Raw genomic sequence first — 20,831 nt, forward strand, 5'->3', positions numbered from 1 at the left:
GGATGATTGTAGCTCAGGTCCAGCTCTCTCAGATGGGAGGGGTTGGAGCTCAGAGCTGAGGCCAGAGCAGCACAGCCTTCCTGTGTGAGCAGACAGCCTGACAGCCTGGACACACACACACACACACACACACACACACACACACACACACACACACAGCAGAAAAGAGCTGCATGTTAATTCCTTAAATGAAACGTCCAAGGCAGCAGGTTGCACTTCAGATTTGTAGTTTTTTGTTTGTCAGAGGAGAAACAGCGTCCTTCCCCTGTCTCTCCTCCAGCTCCACACAGTTCTGGGCTTTTCTAGATCCAGGATTGTTACAACCCTAAAGATGGGAAATGTCTAGGGATATAAGGGAAGCAACAAAGATGGTTGTACAGGCATGTACAGCCGTTTATTTGTAGTGAGTTGGGGTAAATAAAGAACACAATGAAGGAAATGCAGGGGAATGGATATACAACACAGTGCAAAACACACACACAAAAGACACAACACTAGCCTGCTCTATAATACACAAAAAGAGCCTACCTAGGCTACACTAAACTTACCTGCTTAAAACAAAAGTCACATTTAGGCCACCACCCAAAACCATAACACAGCCAAATAAAATAAAAGATCAGTGGCTAGAAAAACAAATCAAAACTGATGCCAAAATAAGTTCGAAAACTAATAAAACAAAGGCATCCACTTAAGAATCGTTTGTCAAACACTCAACAAAAACGAGTAAACCGGAGTTTACAGTCTCTCTAGTTAACAGGGGTTAACATCTAAATAACCACGTGTAAGGTACACATCGAACTAATCACAAGAGCAGATACAGAGTCACAAATACCGAGGCGGACTGCTCAGACTAAATCACAGCCGCCCCGGTGGCTGTCACAGGAGAGCTTTTATCAGCCGGGAAAGGATGATTCGTCCTGCGTGGATTGGACCAGCGGCAATTGGGAGGCGGGGCAACCAGCAGGTGGACAGCAGAGGAAACAGCACCAGAGGGCGTGGACTCAAGGAGGGAATGTCGGGGGATGCCGTGACGTCATGTCATTCAAAAATACAACTAACACAAAGAAAACTCACCACAATGAACAGAAGCTAACAAGACAGCAAATGTACGAAATATGCAATGAATGAATTATGTAAAACAAATGATGAATAAGGAGGGAGCCGTAACAAGGATTTATGAGCATCATTACGTTTTCAAATGAACGCTTTGCCAAAATTAGCTTGATATCTCTCCAAAACATGCAGGAAATTAGCAGGAAACCACAGGAAAAGAACAACAGAATTTAAAATCCCCATTCAAAACAGTATAAATTACCTCAAAATATGTCAAAGGTGGTGCCCAAACCAAGAAAAACCCTTTGGAGGAAACTGCTCCTGTAAGTCCTTTCTGTTTTTTATGTCTTAACAACAGAGGCAGTGATGAGAGGAAATAATGAAATATCCTCAATTAGTGCTAAATGTTGGCATCATGGCTACTGTGAGAGGCTGAACAGCTTTATTGACAGTAGAAGCTTCATGTAAATCAGGAACTAAATTTTCATGTTGGACAGGTTGATCAGCACTGACCTGAGAGCCTTCAGTCTACAGTTTGGACTCTCCAGTCCAGCAGAGAGACGCTTCACTCCTGAATCCTGCAGGTCATTGTTGCTCAGGTCCAGCTCTCTCAGACTGGAGGACTGGGAGCTGAGAACTGAGGCCAGAGCCTCACAGCTTCTCTCTGACAGATTACAGCCACTCAGCCTGGATGAAGATGCACAGATATGAAAACATTATTTTATGGTCTTCTTATGGTCTTATACTTAAAGGCCCCATGGTGTACACTTTTCCAGGGTTTTATTTTAACTGCTGATCTCCCTGCATGATGTATTTGTGGTTTTGAGTATCTGTGGTCTGTGAAATATAGTTAGACAGCTCCCCTCTCTCACCTTTATCCCGGAGCTCTGGCAGCACGGTTGGTTTAGCCAATCAGAAGAGAGCATCAGCCCCTCTCCACTGATTGGCTGACTGTTTTCTGAGTGACATATCGTCGGGCCAATCACAAGCAAGAAAGTGAAACCTACGTTGCTCACTGGTGCTCACTGGTAAACAGGAATTATAATCTTATGGAAGATTGTCATGGCGACCGCTGAGCGTGATGTTACATGACCGTACGATCCTGAACCACAGACGGCAGGAGACACCGAACCACCTCAGATCTGTTTATGACAGGATGTTTCAGAATGGGAAGTTATGTTTGTTAAATATGTTGTAAATATGTTGTGAGCTTGTTGCCTGGGGAGTGGAGGCGGGCTGTGGGCGGAGTCACCGTCCTCATGACATCATCGATTAACGGAAGTGCAATCCGCTTGTTTTGCAGGGAGAGTTTCAAAAAACGGGCTGTGTGCACTTCTCCATTTATCAGGTGTTTAATGCATGGGACCGTGTTTATGTGGCCCCGAGACCTTCCCTATCACGCAGAAACAACAAAAATTGCATTTTCCATGCCATGGGGCCTTTAAATGTGAATAATATTTTTGTTAGGCCCTGCTTCTATATCTGTGTATGTAAAACTGAGAGAGATTAATATTGATTTTAATGCAATGATGTTTAGAAACACACCAGTGATTCTGCATGTTTAGTGTTATATCTACAAAATGCATAAATTTCATGTTCCTGTTAATCTGTTCCCAAAGCGAGCAGTGGGATTTTAGAGCTGCCGTATCCATGGGCGTTTCTTAGATCTCAGGACATTGGGGGCTGATTGGGGGCCCACTGCCTTGAAGGGGGGTCCGGGGGTATTCTCCCCAGGAAAAATTTTGATAAACCAGATCTATCTTTATGCTTTCTCGTCCATTTTGGCACCTTTTTTTAACGTGCATAAAAACTGCAACATGTACTTTAAAAACAGCCATTTATTTTCAGAATCAACAATGAACAATATACAAATGTGTCTCCAAAGTTACCAGTCAGAATTTCCACTAGCCAAATTTTTTTCCGGTGAAAATAAGAGAGATTATGAGTGCATTTGATCATTTTATTAACATCATCGCCGGTTGCACTGCAGACTGTAGCGTGCCTGCGCTCAGCCAATGGGCGTCTGATACATCATCACATGGCATTGTGGCAGTGTTCATGGGAAATGTAGGAAGTACTGCCAGGGGGTCAAATGAGCGAGAACTGCAGAGCGGCTCTGACTGACACGGTTGCCTCATGCATCACCGGCCAAACTGGCTAGTAAGTTTTTATTAACTTACAGTTCCTGAATCCCAGTACCGGGCGTCAGGTTCTGCCACTTGGTCTCATGGTTTCACACTAACCCTGAACCTCCGTCAGAGTGGGTTGTTCCCCAGGTTTAGGTTTTTTCTTCGGTTGTTTAAATTGCTCATATTTCTATTTTGTTCTTCTATATTCCTTTTTAGAATGTTTATATTGCTTTTGCTATTCATCATCTGTTTATACTGCTTATAATGTAAATTTTGCTTCATATCTTGCTATCCACTTTGCTGCTGTAATGCGTGAAATTTCTCCACCGTGGGACTAATAAAGGAATATCTTATCTTATCTCCCTAAATGCAGAACATGCACTGTGTGTAGGGCCTCATGTTGCACTGGGGGCCACAGTGTCCCCAGACACTGACCAGCTGACCAGTCACCTGAGCAGGTGAAGAGACGGCCACAAAAACACAATTTACATCTGGTGCAAGCAGGAGAAAAAAAAACAAGAAGAAGTTTGAGCTGCACTTGAAGGTTGGATGTTGTTGAGGTGAAAATGTCAAACTTTGGTCACATGAGACACTTCAGCTGCAATGTAGCACATGAGAGAAGTCCAGTCTCTGTATACAGGCTGCTGGACATTCACACATTCATTCATTAAATGTCCTGTTAACACCTTTATCTTCACTCTGCATTCACCTCTGACATCTCAACATTTTGCAAAACATCTCAACGTTAATATAGACAGATATGTTTCTATTATTATTAACTGATGACCTAATTTATTTTTAGTTAAGAGTTTGTTTTCTCCTATTAATAAAGAATGTTAAAAGGCATTTTGTGATACAGTGATTTTGTACGTATTGTAAACTTGGCGGGCAGCGGCCCCAGTTTGGCCAGGGGCCGCTCTGAGCAGCACTTCTGTGTTTTGATGGTTTGAAATAAGGCCGAATTAAAAGCTCCCTCCTCCAGGGAAGATAGTCACTGGGGAAACGTTTGCTTTAAACAACCAATTATCAGTTCTGTGGTTTCTGAATGTTGAGGGGCTTGTCGAAAATTAAAAGATTTTAATTATATGTTGTGAAATATTCATTTGTGAAATAGTTTGCTGCAATATGAAATGTGGGGAAATTGTAGAAAATTGACAAAAGATTTAAAATCACTGGTATGGTGCTTTAACAAAATGACTCTTAAATTTGGTTGTTGAACTTGCAGGGTCCCCCTTTACATGCTCACTGATACTGACCTGAGAGTCTTCAGTCTACAGTTTGGACTCTTCAGTCCAGCAGAGAGACGCTTCACTCCTGAATCCTGCAGGTGGTTGTTGCTCAGGTCCAGCTCTCTCAGACTGGAGGACTGGGAGCTGAGAACTGAGGCCAGAGCCTCACAGCTTCTCTCTGACAGATTACAGACACTCAGCCTGGATGAAGATGCACAGATATCAAAACATTATTTTATGGTCTTCTAATGGTCTTTTACTTAAATGTAAATTATATTTTTTGTTCTGCCCTGCTTCTATAGAAGAAATTTGAGCTTCACTCGAAGGTGGGATGTTGCTGAGGTCAAAATGTCAAACTTTGGTCACATGAGACACTTCAGCTGCAATGAACCACATGAGAGAAGTCCAGTCTCTGTATACAGGCTGCTGGACATTCACACATTCATTCATTAAATGTCCTGTTAATGCCTTTATCTGCACTCTGCATTCACCTCTGACATCTCAACATTTTCCAAAACATGTCAACTTTAATATAGACAGATATTTTTCTGTTACTATTAACTGATGACCTAGTTTATTTTTTAGTTAAGATTTTGTTTGCTCTTATTAATAAAGAATGATAAATGTTAAAGTCAAATACGAAAATTTAAAGATTTCGATTATATGTTGTGAAATCTTCAGTAATACCACTTGATTTGTGAAATAGTTTGCTGCAATTTGAAATGTGGGGAATTTGTAGTAAATGGGCCAAATATTTAAAATCAATGGTATAGTGCTTTAACAAAATGTCTCTTAAATTTGGGTGTTGAACTTGCAGGGTCACCCTTTACATGCTCACTGATACTGACCTGAGAGCCTTCAGTCTACAGTTTGGACTCTCCAGTCCAGCAGAGAGACGCTTCACTCCTGAATCCTGCAGGTCATTGTTGCTCAGGTCCAGCTCTCTCAGACTGGAGGACTGGGAGCTGAGAACTGAGGCCAGAGCCTCACAGCTTCTCTCTGACAGATTACAGCCATTCAGCCTGGATGAAGATGCACAGATGTCAAAACATTATTTTATGGTCTTCTTATGGTCTTTTACTTAAATGTGAATTACATTTTTTGTTCGGCCCTGCTTCTATAGAAGAAGTTTGAGCTTCACTTGAAGGTGGGATGTTGTTGAGGTCAAAATGTCAAACTTTGGTCACATGAGACACTTCAGCTGCAATGTACCACATGAGAGAAGTCCAGTCTCTGTATACAGGCTGCTGGACATTCACACATTCATTCATTAAATGTCCTGCTGACGCCTTTATCTGCACTCTGCATTCACCTCTGACATCTCAACATTTTGCAAAGTATCTCAATGTTAATATAGACAGATATGTTTCTATTATTATTAACTGACTAATTATTAACAAACGTTAATACAGCCAGATATTTTTCTGTTCTTATTAACTGATGACCTAATTTATTTTTTGGTCAAGATTTTGTTTGCTCTTATTACAATACAATACAATACTTTATTGTCATTGTCATAATAACACAGTCATGATAACAATGAGATAATGAGCGGCTTAATACTGACGTAGCAAAAAGGTGCAAGAGTGCCCATTCAAGTATAACCCAGAAAATAAATACATAATTAAATACAGTGTATCATAGTGTTGAAGAAAAACCATTGTAGTCCAGTGTAGTAGTTTGCTGTAATGGTGTGAGTTTATTGAAGTATACCGGTGTTACGGATTAACTGGTTTCCGTGTTAACTGGTGACCTTTGTTTGTAAACGTCGGGCGTTTCTCGTGGCAACAGCAGATGTTGTAATCACGGCGAGGGGACGCAGCTGACCTCGCGAACGCCTGAATGACTATTATTAAACTCGTTTATAATTTTCAAGACTTGGCTATCTGCTCAACTTAGCTTGTTGGTGGTTCATGTGGTTTAGTGAAATATAATATCGATACCGGGTGTGAAACTTAAAAGAAATATTGCAAGTCATTTAATTAGACCACTAAGCTAGCGTACCTGTTGCGGGGTGTGTCTGACAATATAATACATGTCCGGCAACAACAACCACACGGCCTCCTCCAGGCCTTGTATACTTCTGCCAGATTAACTCGTGACCGCTGTTACTGCGACGATAACAGCCACACACACACACACACACACACACACAACACACACACACACACACACACACGCGTTGTAGTGCCTCTCAAGCTCAGCGCTTGTCGAGCATCGGAGATTTTGTCTGCTTGGAGGATATTTGGGGGAAATAGACTAAAGCGACTACAATGAATTTGACACAGAGCAACATGCATACAGCAGCCCTGAAGATTACAATACAAACCGATTCCCCAGTTGATGCAACAACTGTATCCAACGCTGTTATAAAAAGGACAGCATCAAATTTTATCATGAAGGCTAAGTAATCCCATAAAACCACACGAAATAACTGTTTGCAGTTGTTGCATCCACTGGGGAATCGATTTGTATTGTAATCTTCAGGGCCAGCTGTATGCATGTTGCTATGTAACAAATTCATTGTAGTCACTATAGTTTATTAACAACGGTCACAAGTTAATCTGGCAAACAGCAAGAGGCTGTGTGGTTGTTTTTTCCTGACATTAAATACTTTTGTGTGTGTGTGTGTGTGTGTGTGTGTGTGTGTTTTACAAAATAAATATCTGCAATGTTTTCAGAGTAAACGATGAATTTATGTGCAAACCGTTATTTACTTGTTTACTGTTAGGTCCACAAGTATTTGGACAGGTAAACAATATTCATAATGTTGCCCTTGCACACCACCACAGTGGATTTGAAATGGAGTAATCAAGACGTGATTGAAGTGTAGAATTTAAGCTTTTATTAAAGGTTTTTCAAAAGGTTGAGACAGGTTTGTGTGCGTCGCAGTAACAGCGGTCACAAGTTAATCTGGCAGAAGTATACAAGACCTGGAGGAGGCCGTGTGGTTGTTGTTGCCTGACATGTGTTATATTGTCAGAGAGACCTCGCAACAGGTACACTAGTCTAGTGGTCTAATTAAATGACTTGCAATATTTCTTTTAGGTTTCACACCCGGTATTGAACCCCGGGGGGATAATTTTTTTTATTTTGAAGAAAATAAAGCAAAATATGGAGTAGATTTCTGATCCCACCGTTTCACTAAAAGGCATGAACCACCAACAAGCTAAGTTGAGCAGATAGCCAAGTCTTGAAAATTATAAACGAGATTTAATAATAGTCATTCAGGCGTTCGCGAGGTCAGCTGCGTCCCCTCGCCGTGATTACAACATCTGCTGTTGCCACGAGAAACGCCCGACGTTTACAAACAAAGGTCACCAGTTAACATGGAAACCAGTTAATCCGTAACACCGGCACACTGGTGAACTGACCGACACTGAGAGTATCTGGTGCGGTGAGCCAACCAAGAGCAATGTCAGGGGAAGACCTTTACACAGTGACTCCAGACGGTATGTAAATAGGCAGAGAACAAAAGGTGAGGGAAGGTATTGTAAGGCAGTGATCAGGTAGGGTGCAGTTCCGAATAGGAACAAAAGACGTTAAAAGGTGTTCGTGTTCACGCCCACAGGATTAAAGGCCAGGGCCAGACGACAGGATGGGCCCGTCAATTAGCAAGTCTGAATCAATTGGGAAGTCTGAGCCGCCCAAAATGTGTATTTTCCTTCTAAAGTAGCTAACAGTGACTGCGTTTACATGGTCTTTAGTATCCCGGTTTTGATCGGGTTTTTTAAGTATCCCGTTTTTGTGTTTGTGCATGTAAACACTATATCCCGAATTCAGAAACCGTGTTATGACCTTATCCCGGTTTCAAGAAACCCGGTTTTGCTACCTGGAGTACTCCGATAGAAGCCGGGATACTGGAGCATGTATACACCTTATCCCGGTTTCTGACGGCTGCCCACCGTGTGCGCAGGCGCCAGAGTGACGCACCAGATAAACAAGCAACATGGCGGCAACGAGAGCTTCCCATTTTCGGAGCGATGAAAAGACTGAAATTTGCCTGAAAATAATGAAAGAACTCAACATGACTACTGGCGATTTTCCGCTAGCACCTACTCGGCTCCACTCGGCTCGCCTCGGTTTCAGTCGTACTGAGTAGAGCCGAGCCGAGTGGAGCTGAGTAGAGGGGTGTACTACGAAGCAGGTTTAGTGGGTTAGTGAGGTATGTTGAGTCTAAAGCCAGGCTTTCCTGTATCACGAAGGTGGCTCTCTTTTAACCCGGCTATATCACCATGGTAACTTATGCTTAACTCATAACCTGGTCCCGACCAGGTTATGAGCTAAGTTTAACCCCGTCCGGCTATAAAAGCGGCGCTATCTCACCATTTAACTCTTTTGGAGATGGCGTCACCGTTCATTCATGATCCGGTGGACCTGGGAGCCAGGACTGTCCGAGGCTCATTACGGAGACAAAAAGAGGATTTAGGTATCACGCGGATCCGCTGGCATTTCCTGACGATATTCTCCATGAGCGGTATAGATTTTCTTCTGAGAGAATACGCTACATTTGCTCACTTGTTGAGCACCGTTGAACAACTTAATAGTGTTTCTTCAGTATTTCCATCGCGACCTGAGTATTTATTAATGCTGAGCCCGCTAGAAGCCACAGAGGTCTCATGTTTGGCTTATTTCTAAATATAATAAATATATCACACTTCCCGCTCAATCTGTTGTAAATAAAAGACGTAAAAGACGTACGACACGCCTGCGCAGAGAGGATGCAGTGATCAGAAAACGGGTTACTGGAATTTATCATGTATACAGGGATATGAATAACCGGGTTTCTCTGTGTTCCATGTAAACATCATATCCCGAATATGCTCAAAGCCGGGATAAGCCTCAAAACCGGGATACTAAAGTCCATGTAAACACAGTCAGTGAGTACGTTTACATGCACACCATATTCTGGTTCAGGTCAATATTCCGGCTAAGGTAACTGTGCCGCGGCAACTGGAATACTCCGTTTACATGTTACTTGGCAAGCCCCCGTGTTTTGGCGTATTCCACTCTCTGACGTAATGCAACACTCAGCCGCGGGGGGCAGCAGCACGCGTATAGGCGTCTGGTCTGCCGGAAATACAGAAGAAGTCTTCTTCTTTTCTTCTGTCGCTAGTTCTGTTTTCTCCCATCGATATACTACATGATATTTAAATCTTTCATTAGCTGAAGGCAGACTGCAGTCTCCTGGCTCTTGCTGCTGTTCGCCATATTGTTCTCCCCGCTTGCAGGTAACCATAGCAACAAAGACGCCAAAGAATTCCTTGCGAATCGCGCATGCGCAGTTGTGACTGAATATTCTGGTTCGGGGCTTCCGACTAAGGTGTTTACATGCCACAATATTCCGGTTGGAACAGGAATATGCCAGGGGTCTGATTCGGAATTCTCTCCAACCAGAATATGACCTTAATCAGGTTCGGTGCGTGTTTACATGACACGTGTGCAACCGGGATATTGCGAGTATTCCGGTTAATACAGGAATAAGGTGTGCATGTAAACGTGCTCAGTAACAATACAGCATCAGGGCTCACTGCTTGAGGATAGAGGCTGTGGGCCAGTCTGGTGGTTCTGGCGTGGATGGACCTGTATCTCCTACCAGAGGGTAGCAGGTGAAACAGGCGGTGGGTGAGGTGCTGTTGATCTTGCAGGATTTTGTGCACGCGACTCAGACAGCGGGTGGTGTAGATGGTGCTGATCTCTGGAAGGTTGGTCTCGATGATTTTCCCCGCTGTTCGTACCGCCCTCTGGAGGGCATGCTGTTCGGCCTTAGTGCAGCTGGAGAACCACACTAGGAAACCATAAGTCACTATGCTGCCAATAGTACAGTGGTAAAAGTTCACCATGAGCTGCTGGGGGATTTTGGGCGTTGATGGGCCTTTCCTACCACCGAGGCTGTGTTAGTGTCCCAGGACAGGTCCTCCGACATAGTTACACCCAGAAACTTGAAGTGTGTGACTCTCTCCACCACCTCATTCCTGATTCAAAGTGGGGTATGGTTAGATTGCCCTTTTTTGTGAAAGTCCACGATCATTTCCTTGATCTTTTTGGTGTTAAGGACCAAGTTGTGGTTTTTACACCATGATGCCAGATGTTGTACTTCCCTTCTATAGGCAGACTCATCATTGTTGTTAATGAGCCCCAGCACCGTGGTGTCATCAGCAAATTTAACAGTGAGGTTGGTTGTGAAAGAGGCGAGGCAGTCGTGCGTGAAAAGTGTGAAGAGCAATGGACTGAGCATGCACTGTTGGGGGGCTGTGGTGTTGATGAGGAGGGTGGATGAGGTGTGCCTGCCAGCCCTAACACACTGAGCGGTTTATCAAAAAGTCAAGGATCCAGTTGCATAATGCGGTGTTCAGTCCAAGGTTGCGTAATTTGGAATGGAGTTTGTTTGGCAGGATTGTATTGAAGGCTGAACTAAAGTCGACAAAGAGCAGTCTTACATAGGTGTTTTTGTGCTCAAGGTGTTGTAATAGAATAGAGTGTGGAGCACAGTGGCGATGGCATCTTCAGTTGACCTGTTCTCCCTATATGCAAACTGGTATGGGTCAAGTGCAGGTGGTATTGCATTCTTAATGTGTTTGATGACCAGCCTCTCCAGGCATTTGGCTGGTATGGGGGTGAGAGATACAGGTCTATAGTTATTAAGGCATGTGCCATTTGACTGACATTTGGGTAATAAAGAACGTTAAATGTTAAAGCCAAATATGAAAATTTAAAGATTTTGATTATATGTTGTGACATCTTCAGTAACCCCACTTGATTTGTGAAATAGTTGGCTGCAATGTGATATGTGGGGAAATTGTAGAAAATGGATCAAATATTTAAGATCACTGGTATGGTGCTTTAACAAAATGTCTCTTAAATTTGGTTGTTGAACTTGCAGGGTCGCCCTTTACATGCTCACTGATACTGACCTGAGAGTCTTCAGTCTACAGTTTGGACTCTCCAGTCCAGCGGAGAGACGCTTCGCTCCTGAATCCTGCAAGTGGTTGTTGCTCAGGTCCAGCTCTCTCAGACTGGAGGACTGGGAGCTGAGAACTGAGGCCAGAGCCTCACAGCTTCTCTCTGACAGATTACAGCCACTCAGCCTGGATGAAGATGCAGATATTAAAACACAATTATTCTACTTTAATGTGACTGATGTTTTGATAGGCAAGCCAGGTTTTATTTAACACTCCAGGCTAGGGATTGAATATCGGACCAAAGCTTGGTGATGCAGTGGCAGCTCACGAAAAAATGTAGTTCTGCCAGTTTGGAAGCAAAGAGACTGGAAAGAGCATCGATAATGAATCCCAAACAAACGTGTTACTGTGCATCCTTCAAAACATTTCTCCAGCTTCTCTTTGCTGCTCAAAAGCACATTGTTTGCTGGTTTATTCACCCTTTGCAGACACGTCACAATTATCACCTGACGTGGGAGGCGGCGCCATCAGTGTTGCCAACTTGGCGACTTTCTCGCTAAATCTGGCGACTTTCAAACTCCCCATGGTGACTTTTTTTTTTTTTTGTCAAAAGCGACTAGGGACAAATCTAGTGACTTTTACTGGTGTTACTGGAGACTTTTCTGGTATTTTGGAGACTGACGTGAAAGCATGTATCGTTCCTCTGGAGTTCCTGTTCTCAGCGAGCAGCAGTTGCTGCCGCGAGCCCCTCCCCCGCCCCAAAGTACTCACAGGTGGTCACAGCCTCGAGCCGTGCGCAGCAGTCACAGGCAGCTGCAGTCAGGAGAGGAGCAGAGAGGAGACCCACCACTCCACGTCCAGGCAGCAAATGGATCGCACATGCGCAAAGCCACCGTTGATCCCGCCCTTCCCATAAATTTGTAGTTCTAAAACATATTTAGGGCGTTTTTTACTCACTTTTTGTTATTCCTCTCCTACAGTGCCCATTACAGTCCATTACAATCACATGCAAATCGCAAATTATGCAAATTAGGCGATGATGTCATTTGGCGACTTCTAGTAACTTTTAGGACAGCCAATAGCTACTTTCCTTACTGAGGAGCTGGCAACACTGGGCGCCATGACGGACGGCAGAAGAACAGTGGACGTCAATTTAAGACACGGAGGCGCGTTATAGTTGGTGACATTCTGTGGTTGCAGATAGTTTTTAATTTACTTTTATGGTAGTAAGATGGTGATTTCCTGCTGTGCCGTGCAGTGTGCCAACAGGCAACGCTGTAAGCCTAATCTAGCCTTTTACAGGAGACCTTTTAATGGGGACAGAAGACAGCGATGGGTAGCTGCTATCAATCGTAAGGACTGGCAGCCGTCCAAATACTCCCGGATCTGCAGCGAGCATTTTTTACAAGGTAAGTTTCATATTAATACGTTATCAAAGTTATATAACCTTAGCTATGTTAGAGTCAGTCAAAACAAACTCAGTGTAGTTGGCTAACGTAGCTACCGTTAGCTAACAAACTCAAGTAGAGTTTGTTTACTAGTAGCGATGCTAGCTAGCTACTAACGTTAGCTAGCTAGTCCTTCTCAGGACTCTGTTCTTATTAGCTGGCACTCCAAATATAGAACATCTGATCTAGGACCGCCAGCTAACAAATAGTCTGTTGGAAGACCATCATTGGATTAATAGACCAGTAAAAGAAAGTTAAAATCCACTGTAAAAGTGTCAGATATTGCAAGGCCTTTACAACCAGTGTAAAATTAGCCCCTGTTTTAGTCCTGCTCAGTACCCAAGCAGCTTAGCCAAGCCTTATTCAAACCCACAGAACTTTATTTCAGATTCTAGCAGAGATCCCAAAGATACCAGATATGTCTTGCTGGATTACAGGAAAATGTGTATGAAATGATAAACAAAATATCTAGATATTCTCTATTTTGTGTGACAGTGTAGTCATGAAACGATGGCATCTTAGCTTTAAATATTTCACGTAATGTAAGTGTAGCTTCAATGAAGCGCTGCAACCAGCAGATACAGAATATTGTTGTGAAACTGTTGCACGATACAGAAAAATGTTTTCTCCAATTTTGAATTTGCTTGGACAGAAATTTAATAGAAAAGCAGATGTCGACGGCCTCACCTACCATACTGTGTTCTGCAAATGATAAAACTGTGTATTAGCTTGTCTCTATGTTCGTGTGACAGAAAGGCAAAACTCTGCCAGTGTTCTCAGGATGATAAAATGCATTATTGGTACCATTCCTGCAGTGAGGCTCAAAGTCAGATAAACAATGACTTTAGAAATGCTTCTATTTTGCTTTCTGTGAAAATGTTGACATTTGTTTTATTGAGTTATCTGGACACTTACAGAGATGTTTTGGAGACTTCAACCACTGGCAACAGTTTCATAAGAGCCTCCTCAGAAGCAGAGTACTTCTTCAGGTCAAACACATCCAGTTTTTCTTCTGATGACAGCAACATGAAGACCAGAGCAGACCACTGAGCAGGAGAGAGTTTATCTGTGGAGAGACTTCCTGAACTCAGTTGGATCTGCCGTTGGATCTCCTCCACTAGAGAATTGTCATTCAGCTCATTCAGACAGTGGAACAGATTGATGCTTCTCTCTGGAGAGGGATTCTCTCTGATCTTCTTCTTGATGTACTGGACTGTTTCCTGGTTGGTCTGTGAGCTACTTCCTGTCTGTGTCAGCAGGCCTCGTAGGAGACGCTGGTTGGTCTCCATTGAAAGACCCAGGAGGAAGCGGAGAAACAAGTCCAGGTGTCCATTTGGACTCTGTAAGGCCTTGTCCACAGCACTCTGGAGGAGGAGTTTTAATTTAGATTTCTTGTTGAATACTGTAAACCACCTGGAGGTTGATTTTTGCTCTGTCAGCAGATTGAAATCAGTGTTGGTGAAGCTCAGAAAGACATAAACTGCAGCCAGAAACTCCTGAAGGCTCAGATGGATGAAGCAGAAAACCCTGTCCTGGTACAGCCCACGCTCCTCTTTAAAGATCTGTGTGAACACTCCTGAGTACACTGAGGCTGCTCTGATATCAAGGCCACACTCTGCCAGGTCTGCTTCATAGAAGATCAGGTTGCCTTTCTCCAGCTGCTCAAAAGCCAGTTTTCCCAGAGACAGGATCATCTCCCTGGTCTCTGGAGTCCAGTGTGGATCTGTCTCAGCTCTCCCATGATACTTGATGTTCCCTTGTTTGGACTGAACCAGCTGGAAGTGGATGTACATCTCAGTCAGGGTCTTGGGCAGCTGTCCTCTCTCACTGGTTTTCAACATGTCCTCCAGAACTGTAGCAGTGATCCAGCAGAAGACTGGGATGTGGCACATGATGTGGACGCTTCGTGACGTCTTGATGTGAGAGATGATTCTGCGGGCCTGCTCCTCATCTCTGAATCTCTTCCTGAAGTATTCATCCTTCTGTGGGTCAGTGAAGCCTCTCACCTCTGTCACCATGTCAACACACTCAGGAGGGATCTGATTGGCCGCTGCGGGTCGTGTGGTTATCCAGAGGCGAGCAGAGGGAAGCAGGTTCCCCTTGATGAGGTTTGTCAGCAGAACGTCCACTGAGGTGGACTCTGTAACATCAGTCAGGATCTGGTTGTTGTTGAAGTCCAGAGGAAGTCGACACTCATCCAGACCGTCAAAGATCAACACAACCTGGAACTGCTCAAACTTTCTGATTCCTGCTTCTTTGGTCTCAGTGAAGAAGTGATGAAGAAGTTCCACAAAACTGAACTTTTTCTCTTTCAGCAGATTCAGCTCTCTGAAAGTGAATGGAAATGTGAACTCTATGTGCTTATTGGCTTTATCTTCAGCCCAGTCCAGAGTGAACTTCTGTGTTAAGACTGTTTTCCCAATGCCAGCCACTCCCTTTGTCATCAGTGTTCTGATTGGCTTATCTTTTACAGGTAAAGGTTTAAAGATGTCTTCAGATTTTATCAGTGTTTCCGCTCCTGCTGGTTTCCTGGATGCTGTTTCAATCTGTCTGACTTCATGTTCATCATTGACCTTTTGACTCTCTCCCTCTGTGATGTACAGCTCTGTGTAGATCTGGTTCAGAAGTGTTGAGTTTCCTGCTTTGGCAATCCCCTCAAACACACACTGAAACTTCTGCTTCAGATTAGATTTGAGTTTACGTTGGCACACTGCAGCAAAGGTTTCTGAATGGAAAAAAATAAATTAAAAGTGCACCAATAAGCAGATGTTATAATATGCTGATGACACTCAAATTTACAGTTCTATTCCATCTAACTCACAAATTATAAAACTGTTCTCATTAGACCCATGTTCATGAATTATCTTTTATCAAGATATCTTGTTCTCTGGTCTACCAACATGGAGTCCATCATGTTCAAACTGTTTAAAGTCTCTTACTGCTGTGCAAACGCTCAGCCAGCTCCTCCTGCTTCATTCTCCTCAGGAGGTGCAGTGTGATCTGCAGAAAAGCCTCTCTGATGCTGCTCCTCTGCTCTTCCTCCTCATCGTCCATCACCTTCTCATCCTCTCCCTGCCTCCCTAAGCATTCTGGGTAGTCTGGATTCAGAATCCTGTGGATCCTTTTTAGCTCGTTCTTCACAAAAGTGGCAGCGTTCTCCTCCAGCATCTGGAACAGAATAATATATTGTTATGTGCCAACGCTCTGCACACCCTGCATTGGATTTGTTTTGTCTTCCTCCCCCTCGTCTTTCTTTATTCCTCTATCTGCCTCCTCAGGTTCTGTGTGGTCGACCAGTTCATCTGAAGCAGCTGTTCATGATCAGTTCAGACTACATGCTCATCTCTGTTCCTCATCCCTGGCCTCTCATGGTTGGTCTCCACCCTTGTCAATCATCATCAGACCTCCATCATCCTCCAGTCAGCTATGCCCCACTCTACTATATAAGCTCCACTGTTGCACTTGTGTCCCCCCTCTCTGTCTTTGCATCTCCTTGTTTGACTTGCTGAAAGCTTTGTTACTTCAGGCCTAGACCTTTGTTTAGTCTGGGTTCTCTGTATTTAAAGTAGCCTGTTCTATTATTTGTTGTTGATTTGAGACTGGGCTATGTATGTTTGGGGTACCCTGCATATTTGCACATCCAAGTTTTTTTTTTTTTTTTTTTTTCTTTTTAAGAGACACTAGGGAAGAGGGGTTTGCCATCCACTGTATTTTTGTGTGGAGAACAGAGTAGTTAGCTTTCTCTTTTATTTCATTTGTAGGTGGACTAACTCAAGATTTAGTGAGGGTCAGTTCTTTTTTTCTGTTCTTTGATTTATCAACACCTGTGATCCTTTACATTTATTTTCTTTTGTTTACTCAAAAACTGAGTCTCTTGATTTCATTTAGTCTGCAACATGTACATATTGTAAATCATAAAAACGGTTGCTTTTCTGAGCACTGGGCACTGTCCAATTTAAGAAGGAAAGCTGCTATCACCACACTGTTGTACCTGCAATTAGAATATATGGTCACCTTCACTGTCTTCCTAGTGGTGATTCTTACATCTGAAAGTTTGAAGTGTTAGTGTGCTGCCTCCCCTTTAGTTCCCTAGACACCTGACGTTTAGGGAACTAAACAATATGAATTTGACTTCCCTTATAAAATTGTAGAACACAAATCTCAAATCCATCTTACAGAGACTGAAAGCCCAATGAGACAAGAAGTTATAACCAGAATGGTTGTTTTACATCAAATTTATAGCTGAAGTAAAAGGTGTTGCTGTGCATTTACACACCTTAAATATGGAGTCCAGGTCTGTTTGATGCTCTGAGGCTGGCCGACCACTGGGAAGCTCTGAGCTCTGCTGGTGGACTCTGTAGAGCACACACACACACACACACACACACACACACTAGTGATGGAAATTCCGGCTCTTTTTAGAGAACCGGCTCTTTTGGCTCGACTCACTAAAAAGAGTCGGCTCTTTCAGCTCCCAAGCGGCTCTTCAGATTTTTTTGTTGCTTAAATTAATTTATTACCAACAATAATGTAAAATTATGTGTAAAATGAATTACTAATGTCAAAAAACATGCATTATGTTTTTTTTATTTATAAATGTTTATTATATAAATATGCCTTTATTTATTCACTCTAGTGCTACAAAAAATATATTATAAAATACAAAAACAAACGTTTAACTATTTACAGTTGAATTGAGTTGCTGTACACACTGCAGCAGCAGCAACAGTTGCAGTAGACACACTGGCACCTTCATTAATATCAAGTTCATTTTCTTGTGTTTTTTTTTTTCCCATTGCACTGATGGTGGACAGTTCTGGACAGTTTGGGGAGCTGGCTCGATAAGAGATTTTTTTTCTTGCAGACTCTACACTCTGCCTTTCTATTGTCAATAAAATTGAAATGGGTCCATATTTTACTCCTTTTCCTGCTGTCATTTTCTTAGCTACACCTTTCCAGCGCGTTCGTGTTGTCTCTCATTGTGGCCCCTTGCTCTCTTTCTCTCTCGTCTCCCTCCCTCCTGTTCTCCTGTTCATGTGTGTGTGTGTGTGTGTGTGTGTGTGTGTGTGTGTGTGTGTGTGTGTGTGTGTGAGCCGGCTCTCAATCAGGAGCCGGCTCCCGTCGTTCACTTCAAAGGGCCGGCTCTTAGAGCCGGTTCGTTCACGACCGACCCATCACTAACACACACACACACACACACTGTAAATGCCACTAATCATTGGAGGTGAAGGAGCTCAATTGACAGATCAGTTCTGTATCTCATCATGACCTCACACTTCTGCTGAGTAGAGCTGGATAACAACAAAATGTGTTTTATTTATTAGTTTATTTTTCAGGGACAACACACACTAATGAACAATTAAACTGTAACTGAGTCAGAGTCAGCTGGAGAGGCTAGTTTTCATCTGCTGTCATTTGGCCAGAGATGTAAAAGGCAACCTAAAATTACAAAATTTTAAAAATTATTTTCTAATAGGTACAACACAGTCTTCTCAGGTTGAACCTCTGTGTGATTATTGTTTGAAGCAGAGCAGAGATTTGCATACTTGATTAGATTAGCCCAACTCAAAACTGTATATTTTCTTAAAATGTGGCAGTGGTTGTAGTTGTTTGACTTCTATCCCAAAACTTTGAGAGTTTGTTTGTACAAAGTTTCAAGTGGCTTAAGTGCTTTATCTTTTGCAAAACATGTTAAGCGGTGGGTGAGATGTGACATTATCATTGAATTCATGTACAACTTGGCTGCATCAGTGGTCACTGCATTTCTGGTACATCAGAAGTTAAATGGGTTAAACAGGAACCTGTGACACAAAATTTTTACATGAGACATGAAAGATAGCTGAGAGTCAATGAGGATGCTCAGATATTTGAACTCAGAAACTGCTTGTGATTTTTCACCTGATAACATTATAACTGGTTCTGAAGTTGTACATGTACAGTAAGCTTCTAATCATTTGTACTTTGCTCTGTGTTATATTAATGTTAAAAGTGTGAAACGTGATATTCACTGGAATGAGATTCTCACACGTTGGAAAAACAACATTGAGCTGAATGTCCACACTATCCTTTCAGGTCTGTTACTAAAGATCAAGTCAATCTGTGTTTGAGAGGAGGTGGTTATTCTAGTAGGTCCATCAATCAATTGTGTTAGATCAAAAATATCTGTGGTCTGTTTGAGGGCCTTCCTGTTTGTCCTGTCCACCCAGTTGATATTGAAATCACACGTCAACATGACTTCTTTCCTCAAATCTCACAGTTTTAGCATGTTTTTCAGATTTTCATAAAATTCATTGTTAGAGGAGGGAGGGTGGTACAAACATCAAGAACAAAGAACATTTGAGGTGAAAGAGTTACAGTTAAACCAACACACTCCAAGTCACTGCCAGATGACCACTTCATTTGATTCCAGTGAAAGGTGTCTTTAATGTAAATCATCACCCCGCCCCCCTTTCCTTTAGACCTGTCCTGTCCTGGTACAACTACTGCAGAGGATGCTGAGCTGCTATGTAACCATGTTTCTGACCTGTTTCTTATTTACAGTTTTTTGTTTGTTTGTTTGTTTTGGCATTTCTGCTTTATTTGATAGTCACAGTGGAGAAAGACAGGAAATCTGGGGGAGACAGAGGGAATGACATGGAGCAAATGGCCTGAGGTCTGATTTAAACCCAGGACACTGCCATCAGGACTTGGCCTTAACAAGTGCAACACACTCTCATCAGCTGAGATACTGGAGTGCACTAATTGTTTTCAATTCTTACCTCTGTTCAGTGGAGTGGTGTCCATCTTTGAAATTAATAGGTTGATTCATAGACCAGTCACTCTTCATGGACACACAGCTGGGTTCAGGGGAGTCTGGTCTCTCCTGATTGATCCTGGTTGAGATGAAAGATCATCTTAAGAAGAGCAGCAGTTCTTAATCTAGAGAAGCCTGAAGCAATCTAAGGACATCTCAGTATTACCAATACATAGCTCATAAAAAGCGCACAACAGCCCATAATAATCATAGAAATGAATCAGTAGCAGGTGAACCTCACTGTAAATGCTGCTGCTCTGAAGAAACTTCATCAAGAGATCTTCTGTGTCTCATCATGACTTCCCACTTCTTCTCAGTAGAGCTGGAAAACAACAAACTCATCTGTTTGAGATTCTTACCTCTGTTCAGTGGAGTGGTGTCCATCTTTGAACAGAATAGGTTGATCCATAGACCAGTCACTCTTCATGGACACACAGCTGGGTTCAGGAGACTCTGGTCTCTCCTGATTGATCCTGCTTTAAACAAAATATTAACTAAAGAGGGGCAGTGGTGTCCAAATCAGAGAATCCGAATTTTGAGCACAAGGTTACGAGTTCAAAAAAAGTATCTTCTGGAAATTCAGTGAAGAGTGGGTGTGTTCAGATGCCAGACATTGTGCTTTTACTGTGCAACTCCCAGAGGCTGATTAACAAAAGTCTGGTTGCACTGAACTCCTGGGTGTGAATGTGTCACCACATGATTTTTAAACAGGACAGGCCTGAAACAGAGTACGGTGCTCAGCAAACCCTCTATGGAGAAACAGTCCCTTTATTTCTAATGCAGATGTCTTGCTGGGCCTGCTGGTGGCACTAGAGGAAAGGTCATGGGAAAAAATTAAATGTCAACTATATATTTAAATATTAGACAACCTACTCAGTGTCAGAGGAGTTCTTTTCATCTTTAAAACTGATTCCAGCTTTCTTAGACGGGTCTCTCACACAGCTGTCTGGTTTCTCCTGCTGGATCCTGGCAGACAGAGAGGAAGACCACCACGCTTAGAAATTAACTTTTAGTGAACCAGCCACAGAAGCTGCTTTATTTTATTTTTCATCTGATTACTTTTTAATCAGTTACATTTCCACATATAGGGACACAGACTGAATCCAAGCAAATGTAATGTAAGTGAATGAGGTGTGAGCTGGGCTCTGTGCTGATGGACTGAAGGAAAGGTGAGTGACAGCAGCAGACAGTCAACAAGCTGTGAAGCTGCTGGGCCTTAAGCAGCTGTAAATCTAATGAACCACTAGGGGGCGCTCAGCAGCCGATTAGGAGACCAA

The 20,831-nt window shown here is 42.8% G+C and overlaps 1 protein-coding gene and 1 long non-coding RNA gene across 2 annotated transcripts in view; one reads left to right on the top strand and one right to left on the bottom strand.

Moving 5' to 3' along the window:
- LOC115355360 (NACHT, LRR and PYD domains-containing protein 3-like) overlaps window positions 1-20,831 on the bottom strand; it is a 237,381-nt gene that overhangs the window by 2,635 nt on the left and 213,915 nt on the right. The window contains exons 9-15 of the mRNA XM_030046130.1: window positions 19,914-20,027; window positions 19,520-19,633; window positions 17,038-17,116; window positions 15,701-15,929; window positions 13,677-15,471; window positions 5,260-5,433; window positions 1-105 (exon numbers count right to left, since the gene is read on the bottom strand). The exon at window positions 1-105 is cut by the window's left edge and continues 69 nt beyond it. Of these exons, the coding sequence (XP_029901990.1) occupies window positions 1-105; window positions 5,260-5,433; window positions 13,677-15,471; window positions 15,701-15,929; window positions 17,038-17,116; window positions 19,520-19,633; window positions 19,914-20,027 (2,610 nt within the window). The remainder of the gene's footprint in view (window positions 106-5,259; window positions 5,434-13,676; window positions 15,472-15,700; window positions 15,930-17,037; window positions 17,117-19,519; window positions 19,634-19,913; window positions 20,028-20,831) is intronic.
- LOC115355380 (uncharacterized) lies at window positions 15,412-20,749 on the top strand. Its single transcript, XR_003927874.1, has 3 exons — window positions 15,412-15,482; window positions 17,016-17,023; window positions 20,735-20,749. It is a non-coding gene; the product is annotated as an uncharacterized LOC115355380 (long non-coding RNA).

The sequence above is a fragment of the Myripristis murdjan genome, chromosome 23, assembly GCF_902150065.1.
Source record: "Myripristis murdjan chromosome 23, fMyrMur1.1, whole genome shotgun sequence".
Classification (NCBI taxonomy): Eukaryota; Metazoa; Chordata; class Actinopteri; order Holocentriformes; family Holocentridae; genus Myripristis; species Myripristis murdjan.